The sequence below is a fragment of the Microcaecilia unicolor genome, chromosome 6, assembly GCF_901765095.1.
Source record: "Microcaecilia unicolor chromosome 6, aMicUni1.1, whole genome shotgun sequence".
In the NCBI taxonomy this organism is placed as follows: Eukaryota; Metazoa; Chordata; class Amphibia; order Gymnophiona; family Siphonopidae; genus Microcaecilia; species Microcaecilia unicolor.
This window is the reverse complement of record NC_044036.1, coordinates 103,912,379-103,929,741: the sequence shown is the minus strand read 5'-3', so window position 1 is coordinate 103,929,741 and position 17,363 is coordinate 103,912,379. Positions and strand designations below refer to the sequence as shown.

Below are 17,363 nucleotides of genomic sequence, written 5' to 3'. Positions count from 1 at the left end.
AATAGTCTTTCTCAGCTACACGCTGAATTGGCATCACCGGCCTCCAAATTGCCTACTGAGAGCATCTTTCATCAGCTTTGAGCACAAGCCAGGTACTTGTAGAGGAAATCTCCGCCTTTCTGCAGGCCTGAGCAGTCGAACCCATACCACCAGGGGAAGAAGGGAAGGGATTCTATTCCAGGTACTTTCTTGTACCAAAAAAAAAACTAGACCTAAGGGCCTTGAACTCATTTCTAGTCAAGGAAAAGTTCAAGATGCTTTCCCTGGACATCCTTTTTCTTCTAATTCAGGAAAACAACTGGCTATGCTCTCTGGACTTGAAGGATGCTTATACCCACATTTCGATACTTCAAAGTCACAGAAAGTATCTCAGAAATGCCACTACCAGTATTGCGTTCTGCCATTTGCCCTGGCATCTGCCCCCAGAGTTTTCACCAAGTGTCTGGTGGTAGTCGCAGCATATCTATGCAAACTGGGGGTGTATGTGTTTCCCTACCTAGATGATTGGCTGATCAAGAACACATCTCAGGAGAGAGCCAAGGAGTCAATGTGGATGACTATTCAGGTATTGGAGCTACTGGGGCTTGTCAATTACCCCAAGTCCACCTGTACCCAGTTTTCCAACTGGAGTACATAAGAGCCCTGTTAGATACAGTGCAGGCTCAGGCCTTACTTCCTCAAGCGAGAGCGGATACCTTTTGCAGGTCCGCAGCAGCCAGCAGGTTTCAGCATCGCAGATGTTGAGATTGATGGGTGTGAAGAAACAGTGTGTTTTAAGCCTGTAAAATGTATTGGATATTTTCTGCCTAAATTAATTCTGAAGAGTATTTCTCTAGTTTGGCCAGCAGGTGGTGCATGTTTATGCTTAAAGCTGTTACAGAGGACTGACTTCTCTTTCTTTTAGTTGGCACGCAGATAATAGAACGTGCCTGTAGTGATGTAACCAGTTTTTATTTGAACCGGCTCTGATTGGCCTGGAGTTTGAAATTACCCAGCAGTTGCTGGTTGTTGCTTCAGTTTCAGCCTGAGAGAAGAGAGAGAGAGCTCTTTGCTGAAGCCCTGTAAAAAAACATTTATATTTGATAACTGGTGAACAGCAATGTATGTCCTGATCTCTCCAGATACTTTCTAGGAAGTATGCAGATGTTTAGCTAGTTTTCTAATTGATCCATTTTTCAGTTACTTGTTACTTCTTGCACTTCTTTTTTTTTTTTTTTTTTTTGTCCACTGTTCCATGTTCTGAGAATATACATTTGTTTTTTCTGCCTGTCTGGCCTGATAATCCTGGTGGTTTGTGTGTTGGGTGTGTGAGTGCTTTCTTGGAACTATGGGACCACTGGGAGTGTGGTCCCAGTAACCTAAAAATCACTGGGGATAATTTGAGAACAGGAGACTCGCCCAGAGGCGGTTGTGATCCTGTCGGTAGGAGGAGGGGTGCTAGTGTAGAGCACGAGCGGCAGGTCAGGCAGACCTGAGCTGTGCATATACACCCTCTAAGTGGCCATGGGGTAACCCCAGAAAGTGGCCGTGGGGTTTTTGCACTACATTCAAAGCGGTTTACATACTGTATACAGGTACTTATTTGTAACTGGGGCAATGGCAGGTTAAATTACTTGACCAGAGTCACAAGGAGCTGCAATGGGAATCAAACCCAGTTCCCCAGGATCAAAGTCCGTTGCACTAACCAGTGGGCTACAAATGTTATAGTATGATGCACTCTCTTAAGTAAATGGGGGAGGGGTCTAGCTGTATTTATAAAAGCTTTTTTCATTTAACATTGGTCAGTTATGCAACCTGGACCATAATTTATGATTTGTAATTGCTTAAAAATTCTTTAAACCAATTAAACAAGGACTCAGCCAACCCAAATTTACTTAGCCTGTTTAATAATGAATGATCCACGGAATCAAATGCTGTTGAGATGTCGAACTGGAGCAGTATAATCTGTTTACTCAAGCTAAAGTAACTCTTAACTTCATTGACTAGAGTAAGTAGTAAGGTCTTGGTGTTATGCTGAGGCTGGAACCCAAACTGTGAAAAATGTAAATAGGAAAATTTATACATGTATTGAGCCAGTTTGCTTACAAGTGTTTCTAAATGTTTGGTAAGAAATGAGATGCCTGCTATAGGCTTAAAATTAGCGGCTGATGAAAGATCAAGACTTTGCGCGTTAGGTATTGGTGTCAAAACAATTTGTCCCATACTTAATGGTAGAGAGCCTAAGACTAAAAGAAAATTTAAAAACACAAAATCCAATTTGTAAGAAGCACTGGAGGATATAAAAATAAATTAGATGGACATCAATCTAGCACACCAATGACAACGTCTTAGATTAGGAACAAGATACTTAATTTCTGCAACAGTAATGGCATCACATGCACTCCAAATTTGGTCAGCCATAGCTTCAGTATCAGAGTTAACTGGAAGCCCAGTTTGAATATTATGTTGCAATAATTTTTCAAACTCAATACGTACACTTTGTCTTTGGAAAAAATCCAGCCATCATTTTGTGCATTTGGTTGAACTGGTAGAACAAGATCAGTTGGAGGAGGAGGTGAAGTCATTGAAATAGTTTAGTACTTTGATTTGTAGCCTGTCTCCTTTGCATAATATGATTCCCTTGCTTCAGCAAGATTAAATTTATAAGAATTTAAAGCCTTTTTCCACTTCAATTTATTTATAGGATTATAGTCCTTTCTCCATTTTTTTTCTAACCAATGACAATTTTGTTTTATCTGTTTTAAATGGTTTTTAAACGACAAGAAACAGGAGTGAACCCTTTGCAGAAACCAACAAAAAAAACAACAGCCAAGGTTGTCTAAAGGAGAAGGAACAACCACAGATGTCGAAAAGTGCCTTTATTGAAGAAAGACCTGACTCGGCCAAATTTTAGCAAACTGCCTGCATCAAGGTCATCAGATTCTTCATTAATAATCACAAATACAAAACATGAGAATGAAGAATTCTGAGCAAATGTCCAGCAACGTTTAGCAGTTGTCTTTTCAGAGCAAGGAAATCTTAACTTACATATTGTTGGATTTTTGTTCGGAAGAATTCTTCATTCTCATATTTTGTATTTCTGCATAATTAAGAATCTGATGACCCCTGATGCTGGCAGTTCGCCGAAACTTAGCCCAGATGGACCTTTCTCCAGTAAAGACACTTTTGGACATCTGTATTTGTTTTCTCTCCTTTAGACCACCTTTGCTGCTGTTGGTTCTTTTTAATTGGCCATTAAACCAAGGGGAATTGTCTTTTTAAGATTTTAGTTTACTACAGAGCAATAATATCTAAAACATTAGACAGTGTAATATCCCAATTTGATTTTGTAATAGTTGGGTCATCGTGGAGTGGCTTAAGACTGTTAAGTACTTGAGTTCAAAAATTGACTTCATCAATCTTTCCTCTAGTTTCTATGGTTTGTTTTACCTGTTTAGATTTTGCATAAGATATAGAAATGTTCATGGTAAATAGAGACAAATGACCAGACCAAGGAACTGCAGACCAATCTGATATAAAGAATAAATTAGATAGGTACAACGTAACCGTGTCTAAAGATTGGCCTTTCTAGTGAGTAGGAACAAAGGGTAAAAACAATTGACGACAAGATACAGAGACAGAAAATTTTGTACTTTAGGATCTGTATGATCCTGTAAGGGGAGATTTAAGTCTCCTAATAACACAAATCTGGAAAATGGACATTCAAAATGACCAATAGCTTCAAATAAGTCATACTGAATAGACACCCATGAATCCAGGGGACGATAAATAGAGGTCAAATCATCTTGAAATTTACAAATCATAAATTGTAGTCCAGGTTGCATAACTGACCAATGTTAAATGAAAAAAGCTTTTATAAATTACAGCCAGACCCCTTCCCCATTTACTTAGGACAGTGCATCATACCATAACCTGGAAGACTTAAGACTGGTATAAGTGGACTGTTTACTTCAGTTAACCAGGTTTCTGCCAAACAGAGGAAACCTAAATCCTCTGCTACTATTAAGTCATTTAAAAGTAATGACTTATTAACTATAGATCTAGCATCGACATAAGCACATTAAACTGGGATTGAAAAGTTATGTGAATTTTAAAACTGTTGCTATTAATCCAACCTTATTTTCATATAACATAATTTCTTAGCATTACAAAGTTGTCTTCAAGGAAGAGGTCTATGTCCTTGAGTAGACTCGATATAATTCTGTGACAGTGAAGCACAGTCAATCAAGGTAGCTGTACTGTATCAAGGGTGGTGCGGTGGGGGCAGTCTGCCCTGGGTGCAGGCAGAAAGTGGGGGGGGGGTGGAGCAGACGAGCAGCTGTTAGCTCTGCCGGTCCCCTGCCCCCTCTGACTTCAGCTTCCAGTTCTGGGGCAGGGGACTGGTAGAGCTGACAGCCACACACCTGCTCCACGCACCCCCTTGCTTGAGGAGTGGGGTGCTTCGCCCCGGGTGGCAACTAAAGTTGGTTTGCAGCTGCCAGGCAGCTTTTTTTGGTCTAGGTCTTTGGTATAAAATAGAACTGGAATAGTCATATCTGCATAATCTGGAGAATCCTGATGAACCCCAGCTAAACCCAAAAGGGATAAACGAGAAATAAGAGCCTCACGATTAACTGATGCTAGAGATTAAATATTAAAGATGAAATTCTGTAACTCTGAGCCAGTTCCATAGATTCCCCCATTTGCCCCTAAGCAAGATACTCAAAAGCAGTACAGCAAAATGTAAGTTGTCTATTTGAGAGAGGTCACCCAAAGGAATTTGTAAAATCAGTCATAGAAAAATTGATAGTTCCTAGTTGAGGTGTAATCTCTAGAGCTCCAGTTTTGCTAATGAGATAAATCACATAACAATTGGGTAGGTACCTGATAAGAATGTTTGTTTTTTTTCCAGAAATATGTTGAAATTTCTGGATTGTCTATTGGCTACATGTTGAAATTCTAACATTCTTAAAAAAAATTAGTGTGGTATATAATATAACAATTGTTGGTCATACATTTTTTTCTTTCTCCTTTTTTTTTTTTTTTTTTATTTAAGGACAAGCCTCTATTGAACTATGTCACTGAGGCTTAATTTACAGTTACCCAGATAATTGTTTCTTCCTTTCCAACTCGTCCCAGACATCAATTTTTAGACATGGAGCCACAAACTTTGACTCTCATCTGAAACTCAGTTTATGTGGTACCTAATCAAGTCTCTAGGTGTTACTGTGGCTGACTCTTCCTACTAGGGCCTGTAAATGGTGCCTCTGCAGCACCCCCACTCAGCTCTCATATGGAGGCCTCTGACTGTCCAAATACATTATTTCTTGAAAGTTTAACTACAGGAGGTATTTGCTGCTCTAATACATTCCTTTCCATTTCTTCATCCATGTTGTCTAGCTCTCTCTGGTTCTATGGTCTCCCCACACTCAGATGAGTTTTTGAACCTACTTGCAAGTTCACAGAGCCGTCGATTAAATGATCAACGAGCTAACTTCAGTAATCTACCAGGTCTACGTCTCAATCAACACAATGGTCAATCTGTCCTTGGCCACCTGATGGCTACTGAGAGTAATGAGCCAAATGATGACTTCTTCAATATGCTGATAAAGTGCCAAGTAAGTCTTACCCTGTTTTCTAATATATCTTGCTTCATTATATAGTCTGTGTTGCATTTTCTGTTTGTGTTTTTTTTTTTCCTTTTTTTTTGGGGGGGGGGGGGGGGGGGGGGGAGAGAGTGTGGGTACCAGAATGCCAGAATTTTGGGGGCAGCAAGATATGTGCAAACTTCTGGGACCATGTTCAAGGTATAATACTACAAGCACTTTTGAAAATTTGTGGGCCAGCATTTTTTGACTGCAGTTCTCATGTTTCATGAGATCAACACAGAAGGCAAAAGTAGAGACTAATAGACGATTCACCACTGGAGACGTGAGTCCAACAGTCTTTATTATATCAGAGATAATGACCCGACACAGGCCGTGTTTCGACGCTAAAAAGCGTCTGCATCAGGGGTCAATAAATACACCAAGTAATGAATGCAAAACGAAGAGTCCTACTTGTATATGTGTTGTCAACTCACTGATACAAACTATCCAGCATATTCTGTTTGGTGCTACGTGATCATTTCTCTGTGGATGCCACTGCCAGCTCTGCTGGTCTTGCCCCCCTCTGTTGTAACTTCCTGCATTGAAGGGTATGACCAGCAGAGCATACTGAGACACGCACAGGGAAATGGTTCTATGCATCTTCACATTGTTTCTGCTGCTACCACAGCATCTTTAGTTGACAACTTGGAAAGGCAAGAAGGTGAGCCAAGGGGAGGAGGAAAAGAGAAACCGGATGCTCCGCAATCCATGATAACAGCCACACTTCGACTTGATATCCTCTGTCTGGCTGAAACTTGGATCAGACGTGGGGGAGACAGCTGACGTTTATGATATTTACTTCTTATCTAGACCCTCTAGATCTGGCGGTGGCCTGGCCATCTTTTTCTCTAGTAAACCAGGTCATAGAACTCTGACACACTTCTCTATCACGAAGTTCTGGCTGTTCGAATCGGCTCTCCTATCTCCCTCGTACTCCTTATCCCAGACCCAGTGGGACTCTTGTTTATCAAGTGCTTGCTGAAACCACTACCCGCTACCCCAACATTGTGATCCTTGGTGATTTCAATATTCACGTTGACACTCCAGCCCTGCCCCAACCCAAGAACTTCCTCTCTTTTTTTTTTTTTTTTTTTGTCTGATCTTAAACTTCTTCAGAGGGTCTTCTTTCCTACCCACTTAGCTGATCACACACTAGATCTTATTCCCTCCCCCATGGATCTTCCTTTTCCAATTTCTGCTCCTATTTCGGTGCAGGTTTCCTGGTCAGATCACCTGGCTATTCATTTTTTTCAGTCTTGCAAGCTGAAAACTCCTCTGTTTGTAAATCTCATATCAAACAAATATTCCACATGATACTCAAATTTGTATATAGTCTTAAAAGGAGGAAAAAAAGACCTCAAATGTCCCAGCATGGCAGCAAGTAGAATATCTTAATGCCAGATTTTACTGGACTCCAGTGACATTATTCAGTATGAATGAAACTGCTGATATAACCATGTTTTTAGTATGGCTCACACTAAAAGAAGTTAGGCATACCCAAGATTAACATAATTGCAAAACATAAAAGTCTAATCATAATATTCAGTATGAATGAAACTTCTGAAATAACCAAGTTTCTAACAATTTACAAAGTTTTGTAGTTAGGTTTATAATGTATCAGCTTAAGTAACATGTTCCCTACCATTTTCTGCCTGATATGAAAAAATTAGAGAATTCCATTTTATATATTAATTGCCTGCTGTCCTTCGAGAACATCTGCTACAGGTGAGTAACTTCACTGCATGCGACAGTTTCTATTTGGAAGGAAAGTTGTATGTACAAATTAGATGCTGTTACACAGCTAATGAAAATTTTAAGTTGTGCATAAATTAGCATGCCCCCTGAACTCAACATTTTTATGCAGCCACATGTATGCTTCTCACAGATGTATACACGTTTTGAAGTGATTGAAAATTGACAAGTGCATAGAGCTTACTTATGCACATGACTCCCAATTAAGGGGCCCTTTTACTAAGCTGCGGTAAAAGGGGCCTTACACTACAGGCGGCGGCTGTTTTTGCCACACGCCAGGACCCCTTATACCACAGTGAGTAAAAAGCCTGAAAAAAGAAATGACCACGCAGTAAGTTTGCACTTGCCACGTGGCCATTTTGGAGGGAGCCCTTACCGCCACCCATTGAGGTGGAATTAAGGGCTCCCGTTCTAACCCGGCAGTATTATTTTCCAGGAAAATCTGCTAGTGCTGGAAATGGGAGCGCGCTGGGGGTGGAACTACCGCCAGCACCTGCGTTGGGCCGGTGGTAGTTCCGGGTTGCTGCACAGCAACCCTTTAGTAAAAGGGCCCCTAAGCTTTTGAAACTTTAGCACTTAGCAAGCAAAAACTATCAATTAATCTTTAATATTTTGTATTCTATTTCTAGGGCTCCAGATTAGATGATCAGAGATGTGCTCCTCCTCCACCAGCAGCTAAGGGGCGTACAGTGCCTGATGAGGATTTCTTTAGCCTTATTTTGAGATCTCAGGCGAAGAGAATGGATGAACAGCGGGTCAATCTGCCCTCAAATTTAGACACCAAATTCAAACTAAACAAGCTCAAACTATAAGGAATTTTTTACAAGTACTACCTCTTAAAAATTCAAAGCTCAACACTACGATCAGGAAGCACATCATACTGTGATGTAAATTTCTTCCAAATTTTTCAAAGAATCTTTATTTTTTCAGAAATTAAATTTCCAACATGCCCTTAGGAAAATTGTTTGGACTATTATGGAAATGTCTAATATTGTATAAATGGAATTTTTTATTTTTTCACAAAGGGTCAAAAGATACATATGATAAACATTTGAGTATAAACTCCACCTTTCAGGTACTTTGGTAATGGGTTGTATGATTAGCACTTTTTGCTTTCAAGGAATACTACAGATGGGAAGAATTGATGTACTTTTTACAGTGTTTTGATGGTACTACACAATTTTATGCTTTTATTTTTCAACTTACAAAAGCAATGATCATGTAAAGCAAGCGAGTGAAAACTTGTGATCCTGCATAGTGTGTTCACAAAGCTCACTCATGTGTTGTAGGTTTTGCCATGATAGGCTTTATTAGCCCACAATTAGCACTTGCAATAATAGGATTGCTAGAAATTGGTGATAGAGTAGGAGAAAAGGTTAAAAAAATGCCCCATTCCTTAGTGTCCAACCAGACCAGTCCAGAACAAATTCGTGTTTCGGATAGAGACAGAAAAACAATATTCTGTGTGATTTGCCTCTCAAGAGCATCATTCAGTCACAGTATTATTCTGTCTCCAGAGAATGGTAATGCTTCACTGTGCAGGTCCTAGCTGCAGCATCTAATATAGTGCAGCAAATTTTTGCCAGTACTTAAAAATATATATATAATTAAGCTAACCAGATCTGATAGATCCTCAAACCCTGGTTGGGGTGTCCCATTTGAGCGGCATATCAATTGCTTTTGCTTGCAGAACTATATTTAAATTGCTTTGCTGAGGAGCATTAGAATTAAGAACCAGGTAATGATTCCGTCTACTGTCATCTGCTAACAAGATTTTTTGACACCTGATGCAGGCATATTTGTATGCTGAAACAGCAGTGTCAGGCTCTTTGAATTGTTTGGATACCAGTAGTAAAAGAATCATCTGGTTCCCACTTTTGACTGATTGACTCCACTTTTTGTTTCTTATTGGATCTGGTTAGCTTAATCCTGCAACTGCAGTGGTGTTGGTCACTTGAAAGTGCTTGGGGTTCTTACTCCTGCAAGTTGTTTCTCGTTTTACTTGTATTGCAATAGATTCATTTAATATCTTTTCATTTTTTAACTGTTTTCCCATGTTCCAAAAAAAAAAAAAGCTTGTTCCCTTTGCAGCTGTAAAGGATTGTATTTTTCCTTCACCAGTGGCTATCCTTGGGATCCTCACTGAATGATGTTTTCTTGATCTTACTGGGGATCTCTAGCTGGAGTGGATTTAAACTCCTTGTATGCCATTCCTTTTCCACAGGGCTTATTGTAGACTCCAGGATAAGATTTTCTTTTACTCTGCTTTCCCTTTTGTGTCTGTAGCCAGTTTCTCCATCTGGTTTTCCATACCCTGCATTGAATTCCTGTTCTTATTCATCAGATGAGAATCTGTTTCCCATTATGCATTTTTCTGCATGCATGTCATTGTAGCACTTTCTGCTTATGTTAGTCTTATGCTGTTGCCTCTGTCAGTGTTTTATTCTGCACTTCTATGTTGCTTGCTGAATGTAGCAGCCCGAGCCTGATTCTGCTGTGCTTGCTCAAAATTGCTTCTCTGTAAGAGTAGCCATCCCTACTGTTTGGGAGTAGTCTGGAATGTACCTTTAGTACTTCCACCAAGCCACTCAGGCTGTGTTTTGGTTGATGCACATTCAGTGTTCTCCTGGAAGCTGATTGCTAACCTGGAGGTGTTCATTCCTTCTCTTTATTCTGCTTCTTTTAGTGGTTCTATGGCCTCCTCTTTTAGAAGTATTTTCAGAAAGTGCAGAGGTGTCTGTCTACCATTATGGGTGGCCCTAGGTATGAGCATTGCCACTTACAGGAGGTCTTGATCACCTCCTGGTATTATTCTTTGAGAACAAACAATATTTTTCAGGCATTCTTATCTTGGTCTACGGTTCTTCAGCTCCTTCACTCCAAGAAGCCATTTCTTCTAGTAGAGTTTTGACACTCCCACCCATATTCAGAAGTGCTTTGCTACATCGCATTTGTTCTGATCTGGTTGGATACTATGGAAGGAAAAATTGTCATACCTACTAATTTTCTTTCCTTTAGTCTTACCAGTCCAGAAGCCCACTCTAGCACATATTTGATCAGTCAGTCACTCCATTTTTTTTCTTTAAGGGTTATCTCTGGCTTGTTCTGAGAGCTTGGTTTTTATCTCTTGTCCTACAATGATTTATTTGTAGGGTCTTCTGTTTACTAGAGTTGCTTCATCGAGCAGGTTCATTGATTCACTGGAATCTGCTTATTTTGCTTCATTGACTTCACCAAATGTGTGAACTGGCTACAAGTGTTTAACTATATTGAGCTACCTTATATTGGTTTGCTTGAGCCAATAATTTGGCCTTCTACATACATTTAATTGTAATAGCTACTTTTACTATATTTCTGATAATTCCCCTGGGAGGAGTGTCACAGCTTTGTAAGCCAAAATATTGAATATATGTGCCTGCATGATGCCCTTGAAGGGTGAATCAAAAATATTTTGTTTCTGTCTTCATCTGCCGGTTGATGGACACAACACCCATTCATTCTGGACTGGTGTGGTAGGACTAAAGGAAAGAAAATTAGTAGGTAAGATATAATTGTTCCTTATACTGTATTTCTACTGTAAAATGTGTATGTTCTTTCAAAAATTTTCATGGCTATGGAAAGATGGAATTTTTTCCCCATTAGTTTTTGTATTAGGTTTGAAAATCTTGAGGAATAAACTTCATACCAGAAGACAGTTTGGCAGCCATGTTTTTTCCCCAAGTTTAAATTTTACCACAATAAAACCAAGTCTCTTGCAAAAGAGACCATTTCTCCCCCTACCTGTACATACCTGTCTTGCTCCAGCACCCCATTTTCAGACATTTGGCTCTTCCACTCCTGCTGCACCACCCCTTCCCCATGGCACACAGAGACCCATCTCTCTCTCCTCCTCTCAGATGTGTCCATATGTTCAGGCTGCAATACCTATGCACCAGGTCTAATTTAAGTTGTCAGGTCAACCTCACACTTGGGCTTTGTCCAGCCATGGTAATAGAGGTGAGGAAGGTGCTGTCTCTAATGCCTGACTTCTTAGAAACAACTCTAGATATTACAAAGCAGCCAACACATTTAAGTCACCTTTATTGCTGACAGTGATAAAATAAATATGCTGAAAGATCTAGTTTGTGAGCAATGGCTATAAATATTTCCTGATGTATCTAGAGCAACACAGCAACTTAAAATATTTTTGCAGCTCAAGGCTAGGATGCTTGCTGCAGGGGCAACATTATTTTCTGTTCCTCTCCAAGTGTTTAAAGAATCATGCTGATAATTTTGTTTATAGATTCTTTACAGAGAAAGTTTTGTTGGAAAAAAGTGAGTAAACCTCAATAGCTCAGTAAATAGTGATGTAAGGCAGCAATGGTTTTGGTGGATGATACACCTCAATTTTTGCCTCGTTTTTTTTTCCCCTTTTATTTTTGCTCTAACTCCCTCAGTGTGGACTTATTTGGTTATGGAGAAGAGGATGTACTAATTGCCTGGTTCTTGGTTGTTTTTTTTTTTCTTTCATGGATCAAAATTATACATCTCTTTTTGGAAACCAAAATGCACATACACAGAAAAAGTGCTGGGCTGGTCTCTAAATTCAGATTCAGACTATCATGAAGCACCAACACTACATGATCATAATAACTCATTGAGAAGGCTGTGCTCTGGCAGTTAAAGGAGAGGACAGCTTTCCATTTCCAGTCCACCAAGGGTACGCAGGCTGAGTTTTAAGAATTAGGGCTGAATTTCTAAACCAGGATCTGAAAAGTGTAAGGCTGTTTATACAGTCCATTCCCAGTGTTCACAATGGTTTGGCAAAAACTTCATGAAACACAACTACCAAAAAATCTGTTCTTATAGGAACGAGGGGTTAGGTTCGAGATGTACCAATTTGTCCTCAAAACCATGAAAAGTGAATACAAATCCCTCTAGGAAATAGAGGGCTGGTCCAGGCATGGGACAACACATAAAATCCTGAGAAACATAGTGTTGCAAAAAAAAAATTATTTGCTGGACCATTTACAGTACTGTAGTAACATCAAATTAAAGAATCTGCACAGAACAGCCTCTTGGCTTCTCATTGGACAGACACATACTACAACTACATGTTCCCTTTTTCTGACTGTGCCTCTGTTTCAGATGAAAGCAGTTCTTGTCTTGATCTGGTCAACAGATTAAATATATTTATTCCATTTTGGCAGTAGTTTTTGGAGTCCATGATTAAAAGCCATCCTTCTTGGCTGCAAAATTCGTGGATGGTTGGTGGCCATTTCCAGAAACCAAAAACATGAAAGTGAGGGCACAAAGGTGGCCATTTTGAAAGGTGAATGTCTGAGAAAATTTAAAAACAGTACTGCAACTGACTATATTTGCACCTCCATGCAAAAGCAAATGTACAAATAACAGAACAGAGTGTTGCTGTTCTGTATACTGTTTTAGATTTATTTATTTTAGTTATAAAATTTATAACCCACATCTCATTCTGTAATTTTTCAATTTTAATTCTTTAATTTTTTTAGGGCTGCATTGTGATTAAATTGCATAGTTAACGGTATGATTTCCTCTCTGCAGCTCGTGAATGTAGGCACTGGAAGCTTAAGTGACTTGCCTAGAGTCATAAGGAGCAAGGGGGGGGGGGGGGGGGATCTCTTTAAGCACATGATTAACAGCTGAATCAAAATGCAGCCCTATTAATAATACAGAAAGATTGACCAACAATGGATTTAAACAGAAGCAGCTGCACCAAACACAAGCACAGGTTGTGTTGGTCTGTTGACTGTGGGGGTGCTATTCTTCTGTATCTATGTTGTATTTGTTTGGTATAGCGAAGATACAATACCTGTAAGCAGGTATTTTCCAAGGACAGAAGGCTGATTGTTCTCACATGTGGGTCAACATCCGTGTCAGCCCGGGAATTGGCATTTTGCAAGCAAAATATAAAAAAAAGTCTTGCTAGAATCTTCTGGTGCACGTGCGGCGCGCACTGTGTATGCGTGGACTGATTTCCCGCCCGTCGCATGAACACCTTCATCAGTTAAGCATAAAAAGAAACAATAACTCCAAAGGGGAGGTGGGTGGGTTTGTGAGAACAGGCAGGCTGCTTGTTCTCACATGTGGGGTATCCCTAGCAACCAGGTTCACTCAAAACAATGAACATTGGTCAATTAGGCCTTGCAACAGCAAGGAGATAACAGAGCTTGACCTGAAACCATAAACAACTAACAGAGTGCAGCCTGGAACAGAACAAAAATGGGCCTAAGGGGGTGGAGTTGGATTCTAAACCCCAAATAGATTCTGCAGCACTGACTGTCGCATCGGGTATCCTGCTGAAGGCAGTGGTGAGATGTGAATGTGTGGACTGATGACCATGTTGCAGCCTTGCAAATCTCTTCAATGGAGGCTGTCTAAGTGAGCCACTGACACAGCCATGGCTCTAACATTATGAGGCGTGACATGGCCCTCCAAAGACAGCCCAGCTTGGGCATAAGTGAAGGAAATACAATCTACTAGTCAATTGGAGATTGTGTGTTTTCCAATGGCGAATCCGCTCCTGTTGGGATCAAAAGAAACAATCAACTGGGCGGACTGTCTAAAGGGCTTTGTCCGCTCCACATAAAAGGCCAATGCTCTCTTGCAGTCCAAGGTGTGCAAACCGCTTTCGCCAAGGCGGGTATGAGGACAGGGAAAGAAAGTTGGCAAGACAATTGACTGGGTCAGATGGAACTCCGACACCACCTTTGGCAGGAACTTAGGGTGCGTGCGGAGCACTACTCTGTTGTGATGGAACTTGATATAAGGTGCATGCACTACCAAGGCCTGAAGCTCACTGACTGTATGAGCTGAAGTAACAGCCACCAAGAAAACAACCTTCCAAGTCAAGTACTTCAGATGGCAGGAATTCAGTGACTCAAAAGGAGCTTTCATCAGCTGGGTGAGAACGACATTGAGATCTCATGACACTGATGGAGGTTTGTTAGGGGGCTTTGACAAAAGCAAACCTCTCATGAAGCGAACAACTAAAGGCTGTCCAGAGCTAGACTTACCCTCTACATGGCGATAAGCACTAATCGCACTAAGGTGAACTCTTACGGAGTTGGTCTTGAGACCAGACTCTGACAAGTGTAGAAGGTATTCAAGCAGGGTCTGTGTAGAACAAGAAAGAGGATCTAAGGCCTTGCTGTCACACCAGATGGCAAACCGCCTCCATTTGAAAGAGTAACACCTCTTCATGGAATCTTTCCTGGAAGCAAGACTCGGGCGACACCCACTGAAAGACCCAAGGAGGCGAAGTCTGCCCTTGCCTCAGGAAGATAAGCTCGAGCTGTCTGAGTGTTCAACAGAGCTCCAATGAATTCCAATTTTTAGACTGCAGTGAAATGGGACTTGGGATAATTTATGACGAACCCCCAGTAGTTCTAGCACCCAAATAGTCATTTGCATGGACTCCAGACCACCCTCCAAGGTGCTCTTCAGCAGCCAATCGTTGAGATAAGGAAATACATGCACGCCCAGTCTGTGTATCGACGCTGCGACTTCAGCTAGGCATTTGGTAAACGCAGACGCCAGGCCAAAAGGCAGTACACGGTACTGAAAGTGCTGTGTTCCCAGCCGAAATCGAAGATACTGCCTGTGAGCTGGAAGTATCGAGATGTGTGTAAGCATCCTTTATGTCCAGAGAGCATAGCCAATCGTTTTCCTGAATCATGGGAAGAAGGGTGCCCACAGAAACCATCCTGAACTTTTCTCGAATAAGAAATTTGTTCAGGGCCCTTAGGTCTAGGATGGGACGCATCTCCCCTGTTTTCTTTTGCACAAGGAAGTACCTGGAATAGAATCCCTGCCCTTCTTGCCCTTGTGGAACAGGTTCGACCTCTTGGGCCTCTAGAAGGGCAGAGAGTTCCTCTACAAGTACCTGCTTGTGCTGGGACCTGTAGGACTGAGCTCCCGGTGGGCAATTTGGAGGCTTGGATTCCAGATTGAGGGTGTATCCTAACCAGACAATTTGAAGAGCCCACTAGTTGGAGGCTTTAAGAGGCCACCTTTGGTGAAAAAACATTAACCTCCCCCCAACCGGCAAGTTGTCCGATTCGGACACGTTTACTGAGGCTATGCTGAACCGGAACTAGTCAAAAGTCCGTCCCTTGCTTTTGCTGGGGAGCCACAGTGGCCTTAGGCGAACACTGTTGATGAGAACGAGCACACTGGGACTGAGCCTGGGCAGGCTGCCGAGAAGCAGGAGTGTACCTACGCCTAGCATAGGAATAGGGAGCACTCCTCTTCCCTCCAAAAAAACCTCCTAGATGAGGAGGTAGTAGCAAAAGACTCCTTGGCGGGCGAGAGAATCCATTGCATCATTATGCTTCTTGAGCTGGGTCAACTAGATCCTCTCTCACCAAAAAGATTATCCCCTGGCAAGGGACATCCCCCATCCGCTGCTGGACCGAATGATCCCGGTCAGAGACACGCAGACATGACAGTATGTGCATCACTATACCTTAGGCAGCGATCCTGGATACTACATCAAAAGTGTCGAACGTACCCCTGGCCAGGAATTTGACACGGCTTCTGCTGCCTAGCCACCTGGCGAAAAGGCTCGGCCTGCTCCGGAGGGAGTGCATCAACCAAGCTAGACAGTTGCCTCACTGAGTTCCACAAGTGGATGCTCGTGAAGAGCTGGTATGTTTGGATTTTGGCAGCGAGCATAGCGGCCTGATAAGCCTTCCTTCCAAAGAATCCAAGGTTCTAGATTCTCAGCCTGGGGGTGCCGAGGCATAGGCCCTAGTGCACTTGGCTCTTTCGAGGGCGGAGTCCACCACCATGGAATTGTGAGGTAGCTGAGACCTCATCAATCCAGGCTTACCGTGGATCCGATATTGGGATTGAGTTTTCTTCGGGATCACGGAATTAGACAGAGGGAACGACCAGTTTCGCATAAGGACTTCCTTCAGTACATTATGCAAAGGAGCTGTTGCAGCCTCTCTCTGTGGAGAAGGATAAGCCAGGACCTCGAGCATCTCAGCCCTGGGCTCATCCTCAATCTCCATAGGGAAGGGAATAGCCACAGCCATTTTCCAGACAAAGGAGGTAAAGGATAGACTCTCCAATGGAAAAAGTCTCTTTTCTAGTGGAGGGGAAGGTTCAGAGGGAATCCTCCTCTTCCTCCCACGAACGCTCATCTTCAGTATCGGACAAGACATCCTTCAAAGCAGTCCGAAACTGAGCCTGCCTTGACGCCGAGGAACAACGTCCTCGATGGCGGTGCTGAGAAGTCGACACCCGCCTGGACACCAATGAAGCTTCCTCCACCGACGTCTAAGGGGAGTCAACCTGGGTGGCAGGCAGCACCAAGGTCGGGGACCTCACCACAGGTGAAGGGCCAGATGCCGCTGCAGCAGATTGTACGCAAGACGCAAGCACCCCTGACACCGAAGCAGACTGGTGCAGCAATCGTTTCAGAAGTTCTGGAAGCAGGGCCCTGATGTGCTCGTCGAGGGCCGCCATTAGACAAGGCAGCGGGGTCAGTAAAGGAGCCAGTTGCAGAATTTGTCCACTCGGGAGTAGGTACCGGGATGCCAGGAGACTGATGCATCAGTACCTCCTGAATAGAGGGGGAGTGATCCTTTCAGCGCCGACACTTCTGTGGTGCCAAATCCCTCGATGCAGCGGAGCTGGTGCTTCTTCGCCTTCACTCGACACCCGTCAGCGAGACTCCTTGGTACCGATGAGGACGTGGAATCCTCACGCCTCCTCGGGGCCGGGTTCGATGAAGGTCAGTCCCAGGGGGCCTGCATAACAGGAGGCCTTGAGGCAGGTGGAGACCCACTCGATGCATCACTGCTCCCAGCACGAGTTGGCCTCTCTCCCCATCATCGATGCTCCTTTCGATGTTGACGCCGCCAACCTCGGTACCGATGTCAATGCCGAAGGACTGGACTGAGGCCCAAAAAGCTTCTCTCAGGCTTCTTGAGACGCTTGGGTCCGTTTCTTCATACGAAG

General features: G+C 42.4%; 1 protein-coding gene across 1 annotated transcript in view; it reads left to right on the top strand.

The window, feature by feature from the left end:
* Positions 1–11,073, top strand: part of GPSM2 (G protein signaling modulator 2) — a 162,180-nt gene extending 151,107 nt beyond the window's left edge. Inside the window, 2 exon segments of the mRNA XM_030205267.1 lie at positions 5,380–5,597; positions 8,009–11,073. Of these exon segments, the coding sequence (XP_030061127.1) occupies positions 5,380–5,597; positions 8,009–8,191 (401 nt within the window). The 3' untranslated portion in view covers positions 8,192–11,073.
* The last annotated feature ends 6,290 nt before the right edge of the window (positions 11,074–17,363 follow it).